We start from the raw sequence: 15,522 nt of genomic DNA, 5'->3' as shown, positions 1-15,522 counted from the left end.
TGTTAATGATGTTATGCAGGGACAGGAGTGAGCTCTGCCCAATCCTCTGTGTGACATATATTTCCTGAATAGGTTTTGCTTACAGTAGTCACACATTTTATCCCATCCAACATGGTTTGCTCGACCAGATCCCAGGAAACAGCAAATGTTAAATGGTTCAGAGTCCAGAAATGAGGGTCACCACCTCAAGATCCAGGGAAGTAGATTTAGGATGGAGATGAGCAGGTACTGCTTTCCCCAGACAATAGAAAATCTGTGGAATTCTCTGCCCAAGGAAGCAGTAGAGGCTGTTTCATTAAATATATTTAGACACACAGAGGAGGAAGGAACTAAGGGTTATGGGGAAAAGTAGAAAAGTTGAGCTGAGTCCATGGCCTGATTAGCCATGACCTTGATGAATGGTGGAGCAGGCTCGAAGGGTCAGATGACTGACTCCTGCTCCTATTTCTTATGTTCTTATGTTGGCCAGGCAGTTACTTGAAAATGTATTTCTCAAATACAGTACAAATGCCGATTATCCAAAATGATTGGGACTGAGCCTATGTCGGATAAACATTTATTTTTTGGATAACTGGTTATTTTTAAAAAAAACAGTCTAGTACTAACAGCAAATCACTTGTATCCATGTTTCAACAAAACAACAAACAACAAGGGAAGGCCTTTTAAGCTTTAAAATAATGTCTATTTCTCAGCAAATAAGATGCTGGCCATGGCTGATCCCCAACATATCCTAACCACTGATCACCAACACGAACCCACCAATTCCGCTGGCCCCAGGGAGGCTTCGTGGGCAGGTGGAACACTCACTGGTGAGTCGGTGGGCTCCTGTTTCCCCAGACACCAGAGCTTCTGACTCCATGCGCACGCGCGCGCGCGCGCACACACACACACACACACACACACACACACACACTCACACACACACACACACACACACACACACACACACACACACACACACACATACACACCCACCCACCCACCCCCGGAGTCCAATGTGCATGTGCAATAGTCAGCCAAGGGGACGGTTTGGAGTCGGCGTCAGGAGTTCCGCTGTGCCAGGGAGGGGAAGGAATGGGTAAAGAAGGAGAGGCTAGGGAATGCCAATGAGCCTGTGGTCTGTGCTCCTGCCTGGGAGCCGCTCTCCTTGATGACACCGGGACAAGGGATTCTTTCGACCGCTTGCGGCCGGGAGCGAGTGGCACACAGTTTGAGAGGGAGAGTTGGTGAGTAATGTCAATAGGGGAAGGTAAAGAAGAAATAGAAAGAGAGGGGAGGGGGTTACCTGAAACAAGGACAATCGTCATTCTAATTTTTTTCAACCTATGAGGTCAGTTTGGCTCCCAAAATTTTTTGGATAAATGAGAATTTCTGATTTGTTTCGTATATCCACATTTATCCAATTTTTTTTTTTTAATTGGATAAATGAGGTTTTCCGTGAATCCAATTTCAGATAAATCAGAGTTGTACTGTAGTTCATAATGCTCATATCTTTAAAGTAAATGCTACTCACAAAGTGAACCTGCTTCATCACTTGGCAGATGTAGATCAATTTTTCTTATGTATCTACCTCCACTTAAAAATACCCTTCTCTCCAGCTTTATTTAGTTTTATTAATCCCAATCTAGAGTGGTAAATTCACAGAAAAGATATCATCAGTTCCTCCTTAAGTGTCAGGTTGATAAATATATTGCCAGTACTACTTCATTGGTGGCTCCAAATCCTGGAAATCCCACAATATTACTTAAACTGCAACAATACATGAATGCAGCATGCTTCTTGAACATTGCTATGGTATCCATTTCTACCACCCCTCCTGGTAACACATTCCAGCCACCTAGCACCTTCTGTGTCAAAACACACATACACACCATTTTTAGGATTTTCTCCTCTTCCTTTTGCATTTGACCTTTCGACCTTGGGGAAAAAGACTCTAACTCACTCCCCCATCTGTGCCACTCATGATTTTATTTACTTCTATCATGTCGCAGTCCCCCCCCCCCCCAAGACTCAACCACACCAGAGGAAACTGGCTAAATGTGTCCAATCTCTCCTTATCGCAAGTGACACACAAGAGACTGGACCAACCATCAATCTACTGGAGGAACTCAGTGGGTTGAACAGCATCAGTGAGAGAAAAAGAGAATGATCGACATTTCAGATTGAAACCCTTCATCAAGTCACCGCTAAATCATCTTGAAGGTTTTGACCCAAGATGTTGACCACTCTTTCACACCCTCCACCCCCTACCTTTGCCCCCACCTCCAATCCCACTGATGCTGCTGGTCTTGCTGAGTTCCTCCAGCAGATTGTTTTTTGATCGAATTAAATCTAATGCTCTATCATCCAGATAAAATCCTAATGAACCTTCTCTGCAATCCTGCCAAAGCCTCTATTTCCTTTCTGCAGCACAGTGACCAGAACTCGCTACCCCATGTGGGGCCAAACTAAGTTTTAGTCCTATATGGAGCCCTAAAGGGCAGCACCATAGATGGATACTAAATGCTGGCCTTGCCAACAATGTTCCAATCGCAAAAAATTAATGATCAAATGAAAAGTTAAATGCTCTAACACCTACTTTCAAATTCCTAGGGCACTGAGGGTACAGATTTCCAAAAGACGTATGAGGTTAATAGGTTAAATGGTCACATGAGGGTATTTGGCCAGTGCAGTCTCGTGGGCTGGAAGGGCCTGTACTGTGCTGGATCTATAAATTTAAAAAAAGTATATAAAAAGGATTCCCCTCCTGAAGTTCAGTCCAGGCGCTTTGTATTTCAGTCTGTTCATGCTGCAATCACCCCCTGCAAAGCACAAGCAGACAAATCTGCTGGAAGCCCTTGATGTTCACTCTTCACAGCAAATAGTGAAAAAGAACTAACACTTCTGGAAAATAATTGTGAAGAATGCAAAAATGTTTAATCAAGCTCAATATAAAATTACCACCACCTGGCATTGAAATATAATCCCTGGGAGATTACATTACATTTTACAACTTTAGTCGTGCATTGGTTTCAAATGGAGACTAATGGATTGATATTTTGAGCATTTTGTTCAAAGGAAAAATTCCTTTTTAAAAATAAAGCAGGGTGAAGAGCAATCATGTCAGGGCATGGTATTATGGGGCGATAACAATACCCTTTGTGTTAGAATGTGTTGCTAACTCTCAGAATGCACACTCCTGTGCCTTTGGCAAAATACTCTCTTAGTTTCATGGCATTTAGACCTCCAATGGAGAGTGTCTCTTCTTTTTTACACTCCCATCTATGTTCTTTGATTGATTAATATCACTGAAAAAAAATAGTTCAGGTAACTATGTGCTGGCAGTGGAAGAGCTTGCAAAAGGACAGAAGAAAATAAGAGTAGGCCAAGGCCATTTAGTCCCACAAGCCTGAGCCACCACTCAATATGATCACAGCTGAATGAGTCTCAGGCCTCAACAACTTTTTAATTAAATTTAAAATGTTTATATTAGATATACAGTGAGGTAATAGGCTCTTCCGGCCCACAAGCCCAAGTCACCCAAATACACAATCAACCTATGACCCACATATATTTTGAAAGGTGGAAGGAAACCGGAACTCCCGGAGGAAGACCACGCAGACACGGGGAGAACGTACAAGCTCCTTCCAGACTACAGCACATTTGAATCTGGGTCGCTGGTGCTGTAATAGCATTGTCCTAACCGCTATGCAAACTCTGCCATTCTTTCCCATTTCCCCATAGCCTCAATTCCAAAAATGTATCTATCTCATCTTTAAATACCCCCAATGATCTGAACTCCACAGCCCTCTGGGATAGGTTAAGTCCAGAAGCTCAATACCATCTATGAGAAGAAAAAGTACTTGATCTGCATCAGGAAACTAACAAAGCTGGTTCACCTTGTTACCAGAATTTTTTTAAGGTCATAATCATAGAATTGTGCAGCATAGAAACAGGGTGGTCACACCGCTGCCACCCACCACACCAATGTCATCCACCACACCAATGTCATCCACCACACCAATGCCATCCACCACACCAATGCCACCCACCACACCAATGTCATCCACCACACCAATGTCATCCACCACACCAATGCCATCCACCACACCAATGCCATCCACTACACCAATGCCACCCACCACACCAATGTCATCCACACCTCTGCCACCCACCACACCAATGTCATCCACCACACCAATGTCATCCACCACACCAATGTCATCCACCACACCAATGCCATCCACCACACCAATGTCATCCACCACACCAATGCCATCCACCACACCAATGTCATCCACCACACCAATGCCATCCACCACACCAATGCCACCCACCACACCAATGTCATCCACCACACCAATGTCATCCACCACACCAATGCCATCCACCACACCAATGCCATCCACCACACCAATGCCATCCACCACACCAATGCCATCCACTACACCAATGCCACCCACCACACCAATGTCATCCACCACACCAATGTCATCCACCACACCAATGTCATCCACCACACCAATGCCACCCACCACACCGCTGCCACCCACCACACCACTGTCACCCACCACACCAATGTCATCCACCACACCTCTGCCACCCACCACACCAATGTCATCCACCACACCAATGTCATCCACCACACCAATGCCACCCACCACACCGCTGCCACCCACCACACCACTGCCACCCACCACACCAATGTCATCCACCACACCTCTGCCACCCACCACACCAATGTCATCCACCACACCAATGCCACCCACCACACCGCTGCCACCCACCACACCACTGGCACCCACCACACCTCTGCCACTCACGACACCGCTGCCATCCACCACACCTCTGCCACCCACCACACCGCTGCCATCCACCACACCTCTGCCACTCACGACACCGCTGCCATCCACCACACCTCTGCCATCCACCACACCTCTGCCATCCACCACACCTCTGCCATCCACCACACCTCTGCCACTCACGACACCGCTGCCATCCACCACACCTCTGCCACCCACCACACCGCTGCCATCCACCACACCTCTGCCACCCACCACACCAATGCCATCCACCACACCAATGCCATCCACTACACCAATGCCATCCACCACACCTCTGCCACCCACCACACCTCTGCCACCCACCACACCAATGCCATCCACTACACCAATGCCATCCACTACGCCTATGCCTCCCATTATTGCATATTTATATAGTCTCACTTGTCTATATTACGTCCATGTCCCTCTCTGCCCTGCTTAGACAAGTACTTGACAAAATGCCTCTTTAGTTTTAATGTTCCTCCTTTGGGAGCTCATTTGGGTGCCAACAACTCTTCGCTTGAAAACCCTTCTCACTTGCTTCCCTTATAAACCTACTGCTCCTCATCACCTTAAACTTCTCATTTTAGAACCCACAGTCACAGGATACCTGCCCAATCTGAGCCTCTTGTAATTTTGTATGCATTTAGCCTGTCACCTCTCAGCCACCTTTGCTCCAGAGAAAAGAGATACAGGCCAACCTAATCTCTCCTGATAATAAGCCTTCCAATCCAGGGAACGTCCTTGTGTATCTTTTCTGTATCTCCTCTTGCTGAATCTCATCCTTTTGGTGTAGTAATGAGAACTCCCAAGTGTGGTCTAACCAATGTTTTGTCTGACATCCCAACTCATAAAATACATCCTCACATTCCCCTCCCCTCCTCCTGCTTCATTTGGCTTGTATTGTATTTTACACCACTCTCTCTCCTGTCTTGACTCCTGGTCCCCCACCTGGCTCCCAGTCCATCACCCTTCACCCTTCCTCGAACCACCCATCAGAGTGCGGAATGGTTGGCGTAGAGGTTAGAGTAACTCATTTACAGTGCCAAGCTATCAGGGCCAGGGCTCTAATCCCATGCTGTCTGTAAGCAGTCTGTACGTTCTCCCCGTGTCTGTGTGGGTTTTCCCCAGGGGCTCCAGTTTCCTCCCACCAGTCAAAACGTACCCGGGGGTGTAGGTTAACGGAGTGTAAATTGGGTGGAACAGACTCGTGAGCCGAAATGGCCTGTTACTGTGCTGAATGTCTAATTTTTTTAATTTAAAAAAATAATCCATAGAACTTCTCCCTTCCCTCTTCATTACTACCTGGTTTGCTTTTTCCTTTGTTAGTCCTGAAGCAGATGTTCCTGATGTCATTAACATTGACTTCTCCGGTTTCCATTGTCTATAAGGTGTTTATATGTTCAACCCATGTCTGCATGGGTTCCTCTAGGGACTCTGGTTTCCTCCTACCATTTGAAACATACTGGGAGTTGTAGGTTAATTGGGTGAAATTGGGCAGTACAGGCTCATGGGATGTAATGACTAGTTATCATGATGTATATCCAAATTTTTTCTAAAAATTGACTGCAGCTTTGCTGCAAGCTAATGTAACTTGTTTAGAGTCCAGTGCTCGAAGCGTTCAGCTTTCTCTCTGCTGTAATGGTGTGAATGCATGGGAAAGACTTCCTCATCCTTTGTTCCCTCCACAGCAATTCGTCACTTTCGAACCAAAGACATCGTACCTTTTGGAGGATCTCAAACCAAACACAATGTATCACTTCCATCTGGCTGCTCGTTCTGAGCATGGTCTTGGTGCCTCCACTGCACAGATTTCAGCCCAAACCATGGAAACTAGTAGGTTTTCTTCTGTTGTCTAATTGCCAATTTCTGGTGTCTTGTGTTCGCCTTGACAGGGTAAACTGTTCCTAGCAGCTGACTGCTTGCAGCAGATGGTATTCAACCTACTAAGCCTCAGAAGGAAAACATACAAGATTGAAAAGGTTTAGATTTCATGAAGGTGGGATCGCACAGACCACTTTTACTTCGGCAACAACACACAGACTAAAGATTAGGAGGCTTCTTAGTTCAACTTTCTTGTGCATTTAAGCAAAATTTTATCTTAAATGTGCTTCATTTGTTCATTCAAAATAATGTGTGTCTTGCAATATTGATTGCATTTGGCTTCAAATTTGCCCATGTATTATTCATAAATTTGTTCTGGTTAGGAGTCAGTATATACAGTGCACAACAGCAGGAAAAAACCAAGGAGTTTTAACTTTCAGTATTTTTTGGTTCCAAATAAAAATTGTTGCAGTTCATTATCTACATTTCATTGACTATGAATGATGAGCTAACTTGTAAAGGTTAACTAACTGCACAATTATCTATTATTTTCTAAGTGCCATTACTTTCAATAAAGTCCTAAAGGTCAAATGACAAGATTGAATTCTGGGTTCTACCTAATGAAATGGTAATGACGTTTCACCTTTAAACAATATTGTAATACCATTGATGGGTGTTGTGAAACCTGTGGTACAGATTGTTCTCTGACAGTTGATTTTTAGATGGACTTTTGGATATTATTCTTGGACGGCAGATGTCGAGATCATCTGACCAAGACCTATTGGTAGCTGCAACATCAAATCGAGAACATAATGTTTAATTATAAACAATATTTAGGGTCAGATTTTATTTTGCAAATAACATTTTCACCAACAGTAAAGATAATGCAGAACTGACTGCTTGCAGCAGATGGTATACACGTTATTCAGGCTTTTTTGCAAAGTCCTTTCCTCTGTGTCATAGAATCGCAAGGTACCCATCAAGATTTAGGACTTAATAGTCCTCAGGGTTGCTGGCAGTGACAGTAGAATGGGTGGATATTTAACTAATTGGTTGCAGTTAGTTTCAGTAGTCCATCTTCTTTGAGCAAGATTAGTTATGCCTGAAAATAGTATCTGGAGAGAGAGTGCAATGCACAGAAGTGTTGGGAAAACTCAGCAGGTCACACAACATCTGTCAGACGCAGGGCTAAGGCCCAAAATGTTGTTTATAGCCATTTGCATTTGATAGCTGCTGCGTGACCTGCTGAGTTTTTAATAGCAATTTTGTGTATTGCACTATAATCACAGCGTCTGCAGGCTTTCCTGTTTATTGAGAAAGAGAAAGAGAGAGTGTGTGTTCCGTAGCATCATGTTGTGTTAAAGCAGATCTTCACTACATCTCTCCAAAACTCTTGCCAGATTTCCCTGAAGCTCTAAGATATTTGAACCCGGAGTTGTTGAGGGGTTTGTCATTTGGCCAAGTGTCTGCTGTCTTTCTCATGTCTGCCAGTTGTGAGAGCAAAACCAAGGTGGGAAGAATGTATTCCTGTCCATTTCTTCTGATGTGTGGAATGGAAGAGGGATCTTCACATTTTCCTGCCATAAGTTGGCCCCACGTTTTTCCTCCCATTCCAACACAAATTGGAACTTGGTTACTAAACAGTCAATAAAACCTGTGTAACCTGATATGGGGGTATGCAGGAGTGTTGTGTTGGGGGGAAGGGGAGGGAGATGGGTCAGTTGGTCCATATTTGACAGGATTCATTGGTGTCATCACCCTGGGATCTATGAGATAGAAGGCTGGAATTAACATTGGGAAATAGGTGGGAGATTGGGCCAAGTAGCGCTAACAAGTTTGTGGGGGTTGATGTTGGGCTGCAAGTACCTGTGGGAGAGCAAAGGCTGGTTGACTTAGTGAGGTATCCATAAATTAGGTTTCAAGAGTTCTGGGTACATACCAGGATGTGGTGGGGATCCTTCAGGAGTATCAGGAAATACATCTATCCCCTACAGATGATCACTAATCATAGTGAATGTCCAGGCAGGCTTGCTGTTCAGGGGGGTGGGGGCTGAATCAAGCAACTGAGGGATGGCCATATTTTGTCATGCTATTATAATAATTCAGATACCAATGGCATTTTGCAATCCTTCCCACTCATAATGTGTTGGTTCAATTGGTGGGTATCCGGAAGAATGCGTATTGCTACAAGCAGTTAGAAATTAATATATCTGGGCATGGCTTTGAATGTTATTTTAATCATGTTCAATCACAATGACACAGAGGAAATAAAAGAATAAAACCTGCCCTGCTTACTGAAAGCAATATAGCTCAAAGCAATTGAATTTGTTTCCCTGTGATGTTTGTTTTATGTTTCTCTCATGTATTGTACAAGTTGAAAGTATGCCATCAAAGATAAAAATGATAGCTGCAGTACTGTTGGTAAAAAATGCAAGAATGGAAAATGATGCAGAGGAACCAATTTTAACTGGCAAACAGAAACATTTGTTACTTGACCTTTAAGGAGTGAAGCAGGCTATATGTGACATTCATCAGTAGCAGGTGGGTCCTATTTACAGACATTAATCAGGCCTCTCTTTGTGTGTGGTAGGTAGGTACCTGGTATTTCACTTAGATCTTTTTCTTTGGAATGTAGAATTATTTCTAACTCAAATAGAAGGTAAAACGCCCTACTGTTTGCAGCTGTTCAAGAAGGGTAGGTAATAAAAAAGGATTAGAGGAAATAAAGAAAGATACATGATGTAAGATCTATAATTACAGGTAGGTAATATTACTTGTAGGATCCATTTTCACATTTTTATTTTCCTTACCATTACTTCCATTTTCTAGTTTTAAGTTACCCAAAATTATTTCTGAGTTGTCTTTAATTTTCTAAGCCAAGGTGTCATATTTACTTTATGAGAACCAATTTTGCTTTTTGATTTTTTTTTGTTATTTTTAAGTTGTTGGATATGCTCCCATTCTTTGTGTTTCTTTTATTTTCTTTTACAATGCCCTCACCTGTTCACCTCCCTTCCCACCCCTCCCCCACCCGTACTCGACCTGACTTCCAAAAAAAAACAGAGCCATCGGCCCCACCTCAGGATATCAGGTGCACCAGTCCAAGTTCAACAAGCATTCTGGTAAGTTGGCTGCCCCTACCAGCAGAAAACCAGAACGGCATCATCACCAAATACTCGATCAAATACACGGCCCGTGGCCGAGAAGGCAGTTCACCCGACCAGATCCTGGATGTTCCGCCAGATACCACGCAGTACCTGCTTGAGGGCTTGGAGAAGTGGACTGAGTACCATGTCAGGATGACGGCCCACACCAAGATTGGACCTGGCCCAGAAAGTTCTCCCGTCCTGATTCGCACAGATGAGGATGGTATGTTGGCAAAGCACAACCATTCAGCAACTTTCTCGGCTACTCGCTGACATTTGTGCCCCTTTTCTCTCGCTGTTGCGTCTCGTCCTCAGCAACTCTGAAGACCTGTCTCTATTTCGTTTTTGCACCCTATTGGACTACAACTCTAGATCTCTCTGCAGTGAGAAGTGGCTTGTGTTACAAGCAAACCCTGTCTTAAATAAGTTTTTAACCCTTCTTGCACCTCGTTATGTGGATTGGTGTCCTTAATATTTGAACCTCCAATAATAACCTTTACAACTTTTTTTTTAAAGTCGCATCAACGTTCTTCTCAGAGTACCAACATACCACAGAAATGTGAACTTTTTTATTACTGGATTTCAGGAGATGTTGGTCTGTGAAATGCAAGTCTTGGGAGAGACTCCAGAGCGGCTGACAATTTCCTTCCCTCCCCACAATAAATATCTTTTTGGAATCATTTTTAAAAAAAAAATCAAATGTTTAAAAAATCTTGCATTTTGTGATGCTTTGGCATTCAAAGCATTATCCTTGGCTGTCTTTTTTTCCTCTGTTTTGAGTATTTGTACCTCTTCCTCCATATTTTTTACATTTTTCCACATTTTTGGTGTTTTAGAAAGATGCAGCTCAGGCATTTTTCAGCTAATGAAGCATTTTTGGACACAAGAATTGACGCATTCATATCTCTCTTTTGAATAATAGTGGGTCTGTCCTTGTGCTGCTAATTTGGAGGGACAGGGTGTGATCATTTTTTTTTTCTTTTAATCAAATGGTATTCTTCCAGTTCCTAGTGGTCCTCCTCGCAAAGTCGAGGTAGAGGCTTTGAACTCAACAGCTATTACAGTATTGTGGCGCTCACCAGTCCCAAATAAACAGCATGGACAAATACGAGGCTACCAGGTCCATTACGTGAGGATGGAACATGGAGAACCAAGAGGACCACCCATGCTCAAGGACATCATGCTAGCAGATGCACAGGTAGGTGGATTAAAATGCTGATTTCGTGCATGCTCAATTATTACAGAGAAGGAAAAGCATAAATTTACAGCAGCTCCCCTTTGCTGTCCCTCTTTCCTTTCGACCAGCCAGGCTTTTTTAATGCAAGGATGGGATTGCCTTTAAATCAATACAATCAACTGTATGAGGTCACATCTGAGAAACTGCCCCATCCCCCACACACTCTGCCTCCAGTGTACAGAAATACGTAATCAATACACAAGAGAGAGTCAAAAGTGTGAAGACTGCGGGAAGAGAGAAGGGAAATTAAGGTTTTGAGGTGGCACAGTTAGCGTAGTGGTTAGTGCAATGCTGTAACAGTGCCTGTGACCCAGGTTCGGATCCCACGCTAACCATCAGGAGTTTGTACTTTCTCCCCATGTCTGCATATGTTTCCTCCAGGTTCTCCAGTTTCCTCCCATCTATCAAAAATCTGCAGGGTTTGTTGGTGAATTGGGTGGCATAGATTCGTGGGCCGGGAGGGTCTGTTCCCATGCTGTATGTCTAATCTTAATTTTTAAACAATTACATTTAATTAAATGGATGATCGTAAATTAGTACTAGATAATTAACATGGATGTGGTAGGCCAAATAGGCTAATTGTACAGCAACTAACTAGTTAGCTGGTGGAGCTCAGCAGATCGAGTAGCATCAATGGGAGAAAAAGAGCCATTTCAAGTTGGAATCCTTCATCAAGTCTCAGACCTATAGCAAAGGGCTCTGGCTTTCCTTCCTCTGATGTTGTTTGACCTGCTAAGTTCCTGAAGCAGATCCTGTGTTGCTTCAGATTCCATCATCTGCAGTGTGCTGTGTTTCCAGCGCGCGATTCCAAGTTTATCATGGTGATTTGCTATAGGAGGAAACTAACTTTGAGTTGAATTAAGTTGTCAGAAGTGATGCACTTTACAGCATTTTCTTTCCTGCTTTCTTATTCAACTTGGATGTTGCTGTTCTGTTCAAATCCACAAAACTCCTTTACAGCCCATTGCTGTCATTCTGCTGTACTTATTCTCCCTCAGACATAACTTCTCTATGAGTTGTGAGGCAAGAAAGTCTGAAGATGTAGGCACAGGAATAAAAAGGCAGGGAAGGACAGAAGAAGATGAAGGGGCAGGTGGAGGATCACAGACCAACAGCAAAGAGGCCATAGGGGGACATGGATAGGAGGGAAAAGCTGAGAGTTTATTGGGGGAGAGTGGTAGCTCTGAGAATGGAGAGCTGGAGGAAAGGAGGCAGAGAGATGGGGAAAGAAAGAGAGAAAGACAGAGCTGGAGGAAAGGATAATAGATGGGGGTGTGCAGAGTAGAAACCACAGAAGTTGACGTTAATGTCATCCAGTTGGAGGGTGCCCATACACAATACAAGGTTACCTGACAGTTTCCGCACATACAAGCTCTGCATTCCCCTGTTCAGAATTCAATTCCTGCTCTTCCCCAATTCCCTCCTCGTCTCATTATTATATTCAACAATTGCAGCATTGAATAGATATTTGGACAGGAATGGTTTAGAAGATCAGGGCAAAATGAACACTAACTGAGCAAACTCAGAAAGGTTCCTGAGTTGACTCTCTGAGTCTTTAACTTTCTCCCTGCCTCTGCTGCGTAATTCCAGCCCACTTTTGTTCCACGTAAAATCTATCTTGCAATTAAATTTATTTTTGGCTCTGCATGTTTGGACATGCTTAATTGGCAGACAAGGGGCAGCCAAATGTTGCCTTCAGTATGCTAGCTTCATTCAGCTGGAAGGCATCATCCAATCCCAAATGCCTGATGGATAGCCGAGAAGAATGGGTGTGGGCTTTTGTATCACAGCAGGAGATAGAGGAAAGGTTGTGTGTCATCAACTCAAGTGTGAGCATTGGCAGCGGGTTGATATGTCATTTTATCTGCCAGTGAGGTCATGAGAGAATCACATTGGATCAGTTGCAGCCAAAGTGAACTCAACAAACGGTGTCCACCAAATTGGCATGGATTGGACAATATCTTCATTTTCTGCTTTAATCATATTTTATTCCCTATGTGAATACATGCAATAGCACAGTCGAACTCAATGGCAGGTTGCATGTTTGTGTAGTTCCATCATGGGTGGTGTGAATGGGTAATCCATTGTTTTTAATAATGCTTTAAGAGATGCATTTCTTTTTCCTCTGTGATAAATAGCAGAATATCAATACACAAGCAACATCAATTGCAAGGTGCTGCATTCCATATATATGTCATGTTTAAAGGTTTCAATGCAGACCCAGTGATAATCAACTGAATCAAAGATTTGCCACAACAGGTTAAAACAATGCGTTAATATGCTGAAGATGCATTCTGCAAAGCTGAAAGAACCCCAGCAACATGACTGACTGTCAGCAGATGTCACAAGGGGGAATTTGGTGCCTCACTGATTATGCTGATCAGCTTTGCTTTATTATTTACCTCCATATCAAAATGAGGCATTATCTTCATCTCAACAATAAGGCCATGATTGTATTGTGAATATGGTCCCAGTTGTAAATGAGGCTCCATCCTCTGGCCATTGGTCTTTGACAATAGCAATATGCAGCCAAATGTCACCAGGTCAGCTCAGATCATATCATTCCCGGAGGGGTGGCATTTCCAATACATTAGATCTGGAATTCATTTCTGGTAATTCACATGAGATCCACCATGTTTGAGAGTCTTCCTTTGGGCAATATTGCAATGGCGTTGCCAAATTTAGAAAATGCTTTATAAACTGTCAGCTGGTGATCTTTTCAAAAATACAATTGTTCCAAATTAAAGAGATTGCTTCCTTCCTATTTTCTGAAAGAAAACTAATATGCACTCTCTTCCTGTCATGAGTCAATAGGAAAATTAGTTAACTAAAATGTGTTTGGGCTGTCACAATCCTATTTATTTTGGACATGTATGCTTGAGACCCTCAAAACGTTGCTTCTTTATTAACTTAACTTTTTGGAAGAGACTGCTGGCAACTTCATCTTGATCAGACAATTGATTTTGCAGCATAAAAACCTATTGCTTACAATGCCTAACACTCCATTCAATGGCTGTGTTGTGGTGTATAAGTTAATCTGAACAAAGAGAGATTAAATTTGAACCTTAACTTTACAACAAGGGGGTTAGCACAATGGATTTTTTTTTCAGATGACTGCAACTGTGATAAAGAGTACTGAGGAATTTAATCTTGAAGCAAAACAACTGACTATTTTTCATCAATAGGCAGTTCACCCAGGCACACCAGCATCAAGAAGACTGGGAATAAATTTCTCAAAGAAACAGAACTATAAACAGAGAGCTGCATTTAGGGGAGATAAAAATCTAGAAGTATAGTTTTTACACACATATGAATTGTGGGCAGGAATAATCCACTTCACTTTTCTGGCCTGTGGTCATCTATTCTATATACATTGCCTCCTATTTCCAGCACTTGCTTGTCAGAGCTAACAACCTTGATCTTAAAAATATAGGCTTTGTTCCATTAGTAATTGAACTTTCTTCAGAGATAATGTTTTCTTAATTTCTCACAGTTCAAAAGTGAAGTGCAGCTTTTATGATGGGATGGAATTTGTTCAAAACTTGCACGATCAATTGCATCTTGCAGTGTTTTAGCAGAACAGTTGCTTAGTGTTTCAGTTTTCATGCACCATATATGCTTTTTGCTGGCACTTTTATTTTGGTTAATAAAGGCTCTAAGCCCAAACCCATTTGCTAAATTACTACAATTATGCTCACCTGATTCACTTAGACCAATTCAGAATGGCCCTGAGAGATGCAGATTTATTACTTATTTACTCAGTAGGTTGCCCATTTCAAACATCACGTTTCAGTGAATTGATCAAAACCTCAACTGAGGGATGACCATATTTCAGTCCAAATAAAATGTTCAATGTTTTGAACCTGTTATTTTTACCAGCATATTCAGGGAACTTGGATCTTAAATCTCTCTTTTTTTAAAATATTTTTATTGATGTTTACATTATGCACAATAATTAGGGACAATACAGTTATATATTGTTTTGTAAAATTCAAAAGAAGAGAAGAAACCCAAAAAAAAAACATAATTCAGAACCCCTACCACTAAGCAAGGTTAAAAACTGACATGAAGGAATCAAGTGCCAACAATCCTGAGATGGACAACACAGCACCAAAGCTTCAGGACAGCTCTAATTCATTAGGTTATGATAAATAGTCCATAAATGGACCCCACATCTTTTGCAAGTTAATATTTGAATCTTTAATGGCATTTCTAATTTTTTTCTAAACTTAAAAAAGATACAATATCGCGTGTAGATGGAATATTGTCTTTCCATTTAATCAAAATTGCATGTCTGACCATCAATGAAGTAAAAGATAAAATTCGAATTTGAGTTGGAGTCAGTAAAACATCATCATCTTGAAATGATCTAAATAGAGCAACTAAAGGGCAAGGTTCCAATTTCAACTTAACAATCCCCGATATTACTTGAAAGACGTCTTTCCAAAATTTTCCTATAGGAGGGCAAGTTCAGGACATGTGAACCAAAGAAGCATCAACAATGTTACATTCG

General features: G+C 42.4%; 1 protein-coding gene across 13 annotated transcripts in view; it reads left to right on the top strand.

Annotated features, from left to right (window-relative positions):
- Positions 1–15,522, top strand: part of LOC138755303 (receptor-type tyrosine-protein phosphatase delta) — a 1,191,445-nt gene that overhangs the window by 457,122 nt on the left and 718,801 nt on the right. For 11 of the 13 annotated variants that reach the window (XM_069921133.1, XM_069921109.1, XM_069921060.1 and 8 more), the window contains 3 exons: positions 6,494–6,638; positions 9,690–9,995; positions 10,777–10,970. In XM_069921133.1, the coding sequence (XP_069777234.1) occupies positions 6,494–6,638; positions 9,690–9,995; positions 10,777–10,970 (645 nt within the window). The remainder of the gene's footprint in view (positions 1–6,493; positions 6,639–9,689; positions 9,996–10,776; positions 10,971–15,522) is intronic. The other 2 variants (XM_069921148.1, XM_069921141.1) reach the window with 1 other exon arrangement.

Source organism: Narcine bancroftii, chromosome 1, assembly GCF_036971445.1.
Source record: "Narcine bancroftii isolate sNarBan1 chromosome 1, sNarBan1.hap1, whole genome shotgun sequence".
Lineage (NCBI taxonomy): Eukaryota > Metazoa > Chordata > Chondrichthyes > Torpediniformes > Narcinidae > Narcine > Narcine bancroftii.
Note: the sequence above shows the minus strand (reverse complement) of the source record. Positions and strands in the feature narration are given on the sequence as shown.